The sequence below is a fragment of the Rhinoderma darwinii genome, chromosome 1, assembly GCF_050947455.1.
Source record: "Rhinoderma darwinii isolate aRhiDar2 chromosome 1, aRhiDar2.hap1, whole genome shotgun sequence".
NCBI classification, from domain to species: Eukaryota; Metazoa; Chordata; class Amphibia; order Anura; family Rhinodermatidae; genus Rhinoderma; species Rhinoderma darwinii.
Genome location: NC_134687.1, coordinates 420,990,141 through 420,999,776, shown reverse-complemented (window position 1 = coordinate 420,999,776; position 9,636 = coordinate 420,990,141). Strand labels below are relative to the sequence as shown.

General features: G+C 41.5%; 1 protein-coding gene across 1 annotated transcript; it reads left to right on the top strand.

Annotated features, from left to right (window-relative positions):
* The first annotated feature begins 265 nt into the window (after positions 1–265).
* SELENOM (selenoprotein M) lies at positions 266–9,636 on the top strand. The gene is made up of 5 exons (XM_075853317.1): positions 266–413; positions 655–690; positions 3,771–3,805; positions 7,748–7,826; positions 9,211–9,636. The coding sequence occupies exons 1-5, from the start codon at positions 315–317 to the stop codon at positions 9,394–9,396; spliced, it is 435 nt and encodes a 144-aa protein (XP_075709432.1). The 5' UTR covers positions 266–314; the 3' UTR covers positions 9,397–9,636.

Here is a 9,636-nt window from a genome sequence, read left to right as displayed (position 1 = left end):
AAGGTAACTGGTCTAATGGCCGTCTGATGTCTGGTTCCATTTCACCATGGTTTGCAGAGCTGCAGGTAGTGTAACATGGTAACATATGTCTAACGTGTGTTTCACAGATGCACTCAGAATGATGTAAGTGAAGCCTGTACCATGGAGAGTATTCATTATGTGTCTATACTCTTGGGGGCAGAGGAGAGGTAGGGGACGTCACCCCTCCTCATTCAGCATTCTCACTGACGTGGCACACAAACATATACACATTCCTCCTGTACTTCCTAGTGTGACTGCTTTCTTTCCTCTCAGGCTCACAGCTGTTTCCCAAAATGTGGCTGCCGTTGCTGCTGATCGGCCTCTTCCAGCCCTTGCTGGGCTACCAGATTGACTGGAACAAGTTAGAAAATATGGCAAGGGCAAAAGTAGAGGTGAGTAATGGTTAGTCACATCTATGCTGCCAGAGAAGAGAAGAGCTGATGGTCTGCAGACATTGTACTACACGTGCTAAATGATTATATCCGCTTTACAGCCTAGAATCATTGGGATTGGAGATTATGGCAGAATCCGATGTAGCACTGTAACCATTTTACTACCAAAGAGGTCTATAGTGCACCATCTGGCAGGGTCCAGGGAGTACTGATCTCTAACATTTCTTTCTTTGTCCTACAGACATGTGGTGGATGACAGCTGAACAGACTTAAAGAGGTAAGACAGAAAAGATCATGGCTTTCTTACCGCTTGTGACACTATGTTAGAGTTAGACATTGTCCCTTTAATGCTCCGTAGCTTCACGATTGTGTCCTGTCGCTGCTCTCACATGAAATGTTCTAGACATTAATCTTACTGGTGAACTGAGGGTCACGGATCTAGCATAGTGGTGGAACACGGATCTACCTGAAGGAAAGTCATGTAGGTTTTCAAACAACCAGAGCATATGGTGGGTTTATGCGCAATGGGACAATCACTATATTTAGGAGAGAGATTAGGAACGTGTGTATGCATGAAAGATAAATCTGAACAGATAAGAAAAATTTACCTGTCCATCGTGGACAGACCTGCAGAATATAATCCAGGGATGGTAAACTCTGGAAGATTGTGGTTGATGGGGGTCTAGAGGAGTAGCTATAAAACATTACACAGGTAGAGGAGACACCTGAGATTTTACAGATTTGTACTAAAAAGCGGTTTTAGAAGACGGACATAAAAATGTGTATTTCTGAAAGGTATTCAGAAGACACGTGATGTGATTTTCTGCCACACACGTAGTGGATTTTTTTGCGGATTTTCCATCTTGATTTACAGGTGGAAAATTATTAGTGGAAGAAATTTCATCTACATGCTGCTGAACATTTCCCTCATGGACATTACAGCATGCTGGGGGTTTTATGCTCATTGTCCTGGATGTTCACTGCGGATTTCACCCTTGTCAATGTGGATGAGCCAGGAAATGGCCCCTTAACTAGAACTACTGGGCTGGAATATCATGCGTTTTTAGCCCCAATAAACATTTCTCCAAGGGATATTTTTTTAAACTTTTTATTGTTGTAGAAATGCAACGCATTTCGACCTTGCACGAAGGTCTTCATCAGGCATAACCCCTTTTTAATGTAGAAGGGGTGAGATCTGCAGCTAATGCTGCAAATTACACGTACAGATTTTTCTTCAGAAAAGCGGTGAAAAAAAATCAGCAAAAAACACACTAGATGTGTGGGTCCAGCTACTCAACCACCATGGCAACCAGCCCTGATCGCCGGTGGAAGACCCCATCAGCCACACAGGGCTACTTCAGGGGAAATGTAGCATAACATGCCAGCCATTAAAATGAATGGCCGTCCATGTAACGCATAGATGCATGGAGTCCACTAGAATGGCTCTCCGTTATGGCAGAGCAGAGGACCCACTTCTACGACCGCTATATAGTCTAACTGGCATATAGACCATGGTTGTTGTGGTGGGACAACCCCTTTAGGATAAAAGGAAGTAAATCTTACATTAGGCTTCCTGTAACCGCTTTTACAGAGGTTTGTTTGAGGATTCTGAAGTAGAAGACAGATGCAGTAATTCAAGATCTGCAGCTGAAGTGCTAGAGAATTATTGGTAAATGTCCCTTATTCAGCAATCCTCGTCATTTTGTTAGAAATTATAATAACGGTTAGATCTTACTGCTTCTTAGTTCTACGTGTTTCTGGAAAGCTGGGTGACAAACAATATGACTAGATTTGCCCTTCAGGAATCTAGAAAAGCAGTGTGGCAACCCCTGAGGAAAGGGCAATGATGGCCATATTGTTTATCACCCAGCTTGCCCAGAAAGAAGTAGAACTCTGAATATAAAAATTTTAAGAACCTTATAAAAAGAGAACATCTCATGTTTCTAGTGACAGGTGTTTTTTTTTTTTGAGTCTAATGCTTTCTCGCGTGAGTCACTTTTTATTTATATGGTTTAATATGTCTAGATGTTATTCTAGGTTAAGAAAGCTCTTCATTCTTGGAAAGGAGAAGTAGATTTGACAAAGATCAGAGAAGTGAGCTGAATTGTAGCTCGAGTTTTGGTGCATACAAGTTGAGAGGATTAGAATATGGGGTGTTTAGTGGAATCCTCCTGATGAAGAACAATGATGTTTTTTAAAGAACGAATACAATATTTTATTGCTCTGGGCCCTGATCTCTCCCAAATAAGAAACCAGTGTTATGTATGGCACATGGTATCTGGGGGACGGTTACAGATTTTGTATTGCTGTCTCATCACAGGAGCTCCCACTAGCTGCATCACCCCAATCTTATTATACATAGGGGTTTGCCACATTAAAAGTTGTGCGGACAAGTCACCTGCCTTAAAAGGAACTAAAAAAAATAAAATAAAAAAAAACACTTGAAATTTAGACATAAATTTAGACAAATTTAAAACGGAATCCGACAGAAAAATAAACTATATTGCTTCAAATGAAATCGGAGGCATACAGTAGGTACTGTAGAAGGATCTCTTTGGCAGCCCTGTTAGTGTTCCACATAAAACAGAGCCATAATACGTCCGTTTGCGGAGCCCTAAAACACACTAGTGTCATGGCTTCCGTTTATAATGGTGGCATTGCCAGACCTGTTTTGTTTTTTTAATGGATCCAAACTGGCACCAAGAGACCGCAGTGAATTCTGGCATCTTTGATAAAAGCCCTTGCTGTAAAAAAATATCGTAATGGCACAATGCCATTTTACCAACCTGGTTTTCTGTTCCATTATATTAGCCGAAAACCACAGAGAAACATTTTTGTTAACATCCTCAGTTCTGGGGATTTTGTGCCATCAGTTGGCCTCAGTTAGGTTCCATTCCATCAAATGTTAGTTGATCAGCGCAGTAGACTATGCTTTCTATACATTTAAGGCAATGGAATACCATCGTAACCCCGACAAACATGCCAAAAGGACACTCTTTTGGCATAGGCCTGGCTAATAGTAATCTATGGGCCTGTTAGACATACTGTATATGTTGGGAGAATTCGGCAAACAGAGCCCAAACATAGTGTGAAGCTAGCCCTACTTGTACCGTAGAAAATATTTGGTTCGTTTTGTTTTTTTGCTATGGACGTATTGCGCTTACGTCAGGAGCTTTAACGGCGCACACGCTAAACGTATGGCAAAAACCTGATGTGGTCAGGGCCTAAGGGGGCACACACACACACACACACACACACACCTGTTTTTTTTTTTTTCGGATTCATCATTATTTTCCATTTGTAAATCCCATTATAATCTGATTGTAGCCGAAAAAAATAACCAGGTTTTTGTTACAGGTGAAGGCCTTTGTCACAGAGGACATCCCTCTTTAGTATCCTTTATAAAACTTGGTAGAACTGGTTAATAAGCTTGAATCTTGTATGTTTTTATTTCCGGACATGGTGAGAAAAGTTCTCTAGTGAACGAACGGTTATTAATTTACCTAGTTTTCTTAACACCTTCCCGACCACCCCACGTAGATAAACGGGCTGCAGCGCTGGTCCTTGTGCCTGCAGCCCGTTAATCTACGTGTGCGCCTAACAGAGCACGCAGGCACTCCCCGCAGCCCGGCATCTCCCAGTACAGGCTGCTACTAGCTGCCTTAGTACTGGGGGAAAACATCGGGTCGGATCACAGCGGTGATCAGAGCCAATTAACCCCTTAAATGCGGCAGTCAATAGCGACCGCTACTTTTAAGTTGTTATAGCAACATCGGCACCCCGCTACGCGATTGCGGGGGCAGATTATTGTGGGGGGCGATTGCTATGGCAACCGGAAGCCTAACAAAGGCTTCCAGTCTGCCATCTATGGAAGGCGATTAGGTCCTAATATGCCTCAAAAAGTTACAAAAAAAAATGTACAAAAGTAAAATGGCAAAATAAAATTTAAAAAAAGAAAAAAAAAAAAAAAAACCCCCTTTTTCCCCTTATAAAGTCCTTTTATTATAAAAAAAATAAAAATAAAACTATGCATAATTGGTATCGCCGCGTCCGTAACGGCCTGAACTATAAAAATAGAATGTAATTTATCCTACATGGTGACCGCCATAAAAAAAACACGATACTGGTTACTTCAGCTCCCAAAAAAAATTGCATAAATAGGGGTCAAAAAGTCGCATGTACCCAAAAATTGTACCAATAAAAACTACAGTTTGTTCCGCAAAAAACAAGCCCTCACACAGCTTTGCGAATAGAAAAATAAAAAAGCTGTGCCTCTTAGAATATGGTGACACAAAAACACATCATTTTTTTTAAAACCGTGATTTTATTGTGCAAACACCGTAAAACATAAAAAAAAAAAACTATATACATATGGTATCGCCGTAATCGCATCGACCCACAGAATAAATTAAAATAGGTGATTTATAGCACACGGTGAATGCCGTAACAAAACAAAAAAAGAATTTAAAAAAAATAGAAGTTTTGACTGCCTAATAACACTAAATTCAGCAAAAAAAACTATGGGATCAAAATGCTCTCTATACCCCTAGGCAAATTCTTTAGGGCTGTAGTTTCCCAAATGGGGTCACTTCTGGGGGGGTTTCCACTGTTTTGGTCCCTCAGGGGCTTTGCAATTGCGACATGACACCCGAAAACTAATGGAGTAAACTTGAGCTCCAAAAGCCAAATAACACTCCTTCCCTCCTGAGCCCTGCCGTGCGGCCAAACAGCCATTTATTACCACTTATGGGGTATTGCATTAATCAGGAGAAATTGCTTTAAAAATCTTGGGGCGCTTTTTCTTCTTTATTCTTTGTAAAAATTTATAATTTCTAAGTTTTATTGGAAAAAATTTAGATTCATTTTTATGGACTAATTCCACTAAATTCAGCAAAAAACCTGTGGGGTTAAAATGCTCACTATACCCCTTGATGAATTCCTTGAGGGGTGTAGTTTGCCAAATGGTGTCTTTTGGGGGGAGTTTCCACTGTTTTTGGCACTACAAGACCTCTTCAAACCGGACATGGTGCCTAAAATATATTCTAATAAAAAGGCGGCCCCAAAATCCTCTAGGTGCACCTTTGATTCGGAGGCCGGTGTTTCAGTTCATTACCACACTAGGGCAACATGTGGGATATTTCCCAAAAACTGCAGAATCTGGGCAATAAATATTGTGTTGCGTTTCTCTGGCAAAACCTTTTGTGTTACAGAAAAAAAATGGATTTTCCGACAAAAAAAAAAATGTAACATTTCCCCTCTACTTTAATTCTTGTGAAACACCTAAAGGGTTAAGAAACTTTCTAAATGCTGTATTGAGTACTTTGAGGGGTTCAGTTTTTAGTGACTTATGGGGGTGTCTAATATACAAGGCCCTCAATGCCACTTCAGAACTGAACTGGTACCTATAAAAATAGGTTTTGGAAATTTTCTTGAAAATGTGAGAAATTGGTGCTAAACTTAGAAGCCTTGTAACGTCCTAGAAAAATAAAATAATGTTAAAAAAATGATGCAAACATAAAAGTTGACATATGGGAAATGTTAATTAGTAACTATTTTGTGTGGTATTGCTATCTGTCTTAGGCCTCATTTACACGAGCGTATTATACGCGCGTGCGACGCGCGTGCTTTTCACGCGTGTCGTACGCACCTATAATAGTCTATGGGGCTGTTTAGACGATGCGTGAATTTTGCGCAGCGTGAGTGCGTTGCGTAAAACTCACGACATGTTCTATATTCTTGCGTTTTTCACGCAACACGCACCCATTGACTTCAATGGGTGCGTGAAAACAACGCATGCCACACTGACGGTCCTGCGTTGCATGCGCGAAAATCACGCAAGAGCTGTCAAAAGGATGAATGTAAACAGAAAAGCACCACGTGCTTTTCTGGTTACAAACATCCAAACGGAGTGTCAAATTAGAGATGAGCGCACCGAACTTCACCGGGTTCGGCCGAACTCGTTTTAACCGAACCCGGCAAAAAATGTTCGGGTACGCGACGTCAGGAGACAGTCACTGCCCACGGTGCTGAAAGACTTAAACTGTTTCAGCACCATGGACAGTGACTTTCGATCACAATATACATATACGTGTAAAAAAAAAAAGAAGTTCTGACTTACCGAGAACTCCCGGCTTCTTCCTCCAGTCCGACCTCCCGGGATGACAATTCAGGCCAAGTGACAGCTGCAGCCAATCACAGGCCAAGCACAGGCTGCAGCCAATCACAGGCTGCAGCGGTCTCACGGCCTGCCGCGTCATCCTGGGAGGTGGGGCCGGATGACAAGAGAGGGACGCGTCACCAAGGCAACGGCCGGGAGACCGGACTGGAGGAAGCAGGCAGTTCATGGTAAGTGTGAACGTCTTTTTTTATTCACAGGTTGGTGTAGATTGTGATCGGCATTCACTGTCGAGGGTGCTGAAAGAGTTACTGCCGATCAGTTAGCTCTTTCAGCACCTTGGACAGTGACGGGCGTCGACTACCTCATCTCTATGATGGCGGCTGCGCGAAAATCACGCAGCCGCGCATCATACACGGATGACACACGGAGCTGTCAATTGCCTTTTGCGCACGCAAAACGCAGCGTTTTTTTGCGTGCGCAAAACGCACACGCTCGTGTAAATGAGGCCTAACAAGCAGATACATTTCAATTTAGAAAAATGCTAATTTTTGCAAATTTTCTCTAAAGTTTGGTGATTTTCACAAAGAAATACTGAATTTATTGATCACATTTTTCCACTAACATACAGTACAATGTGTCACGAGAAAATCTCAGAATCGCTTAGATAGGTAAAAGCATTCCCAAGTTATTACCACATAAAAGGGACACGCCAGATTTGAAAAAATTGGCTGCGTCCACAAGGCCAAAACATGATCAGTTCTGATGGGGTTAACCAACATAGAAAATCAGTTCACAAAATGTATCCAAATGGCAGGTGCACTGGATTGGGCAGATTGACTCTCTACTTATACTGGTGTAACCCTCTTTATCTTGGCTTTTAACGCATTAAATAAACAATGACTAGATCTCTTATCTTGACTTTTTCAATGACTTTTGTTGTGTGATATCACGCTGCAGCAAGTTATCAGAGTCAGGTTAAAGATGGCTACATCTGTAGCTCTGTTTTGATGCTCAGTTCTCCCATTTGTTGACTGCTTCCTGCACCGATCAGTGGAAGACTCCAAAGGACAGAGAAACAACTCTGCATGAGGCAATGAATCCCCCCCTCAATCAGGCACTGGTAACACTTTGAAGCAAACCTATCACTGCCTTATGTGTAGTTATCGGCTTATATATTCTGAGTCTCCAGTTAGGACCTTGACACCTGTTCTCCCAGCCACAACCTCGAGATGAAACATCTACCTGGTGCTGATCCTGAGTTAGTACTCATTTCCTCCAAATATGAAGAAATAGAGGTAAGTAATTGGTGCTCAAAGAGGACCTATCATCTCTCATAACATGTCTGTTTTTAGAAAAATACCTGTATTCTCTATGAAAAAGCAATACAGGAGCATATTTTCTTAGAACTCTGCGTTGTGACGTTCCTCTGCTATTCCTACTAGAAATGTATGAATAAATTGATAACTGGGTGTTGTCAAAGGGGCGTGTCCCTACACAGTCTGACCCGGTCTTGAGCATTGATTAGACATGGTCAGACAGTGTAGGGACAAGCTGCCGACTCGTAACACCCAGTTGTCAATTTATTCATAAATTTCTAGTAAGAGTTAGGCTGGGTTCACACAACCTATTTTCAGGCGTAAACTAGGCGTATTATGCCTCGATTTACGCCTGAAAATACGGCTCCAATACGTCGGCAAACATCTGCCCATTCATTTGAATGGGTTTGCCGACGTACTGTGCCGACGACCTGTCATTTACGCATCGTCGTTTGACAGCTGTCAAACGACGACGCGTAAAATGACTGCCTCGTCAAAGAAGTGAAGGACACTTCTTTGAAACGTAATTTGAGCCGTTCATTGAATTCAATGAACAGCTCAAATGTTCGGCCGTCAAAGACGCCTCGCAAAATGCGAGTACGAGCAATTACGTCTGAAACGACGAAGCAGTTTTCTCCTGAAAACAGTCTGTCATTTCAGACGTAAAAGGCAGCTAGCGTGTGCACATACCCCAACAGAGGAACGGAACATAGAATTCTTAGAAAATAAACTCCAGATCTGTTATTTCAGGGGTAATACAAATAGGTTTTTTTTATATGCAAACTTACTGGCATTTTTTTAAATAGTGTCTTTTTATACACACCATATACAACACCTTCAGAATGCAGCACTTGAAGAAAATGCTATTGACCCCAGAGACGCCACTTAAATGGCAAAAATCAAACCGTGTAGATGGCCGCAGCATTTTATTTCTACTATATTATCATTTTTTTAAACACACTCGCTGCGATGCAAATAATAAACGTATGAATAAGCCATACCAGGCGCTCTTGAACACAGACCAGATTTGGTAAATATTACTAGCCTGCTTTATTAGGAAGAAGGATTATGTTAGATTCTGTTCTCACTGATGCGGATTACACAGATTTGGTCTTTTGCCAAGTGGTTTTATAGAGAAGGGGTTAATAGTCTTCTCTTACCATGATCTGCAGATGTGACATATTGTAAACAACTTCAGACTTCTCAGATCAAGGTCCCATGGGGGGCATTTCATTTTACCTAGAATTTTTTTCACAAACAAAATTATATATCTGTTTATCTGTAAATTGCCACCCTTGGCTAGGAGGGCGGACTCAGAGCCCAAAGCTGCAAAACAAATTACTGTATATATTATTTATTGCAGAGAATTGGCCTTAGCAACATGAGGAGAAAAGAAATCAACCAGCTACTGAAGGATCTGGGATTTTACAAGAAGGAAAGCCCAGATTCCCCCATCCCCCCAGAATTCCAAATGGCACCAGCAAGACAAAAAACACTGGATGATGTAGAAGAGAAAGTAAAGGACGAGGATATAAAGGAGGAGTTGTAGAAGCTTCACTTAGTAGTAGTCTGCCTACTGAATGGGTTAAAATTAAAGTATAGGTCAGTAGAAATGCAAAGCAAACCACTAGTAACTATAAGGTTACGTTCACACGCAAAATCAAAAATGCCTGAAAATGACGGAGCCGTTTTAAAGGGAGAACAGCCTCTGATTTTCAGCTGTTTTTGTAGCTGAAAATGTTTTTTGAGATGTTTTTGGAGCGGTTTATCCGTTGAGAATGAAAAACCG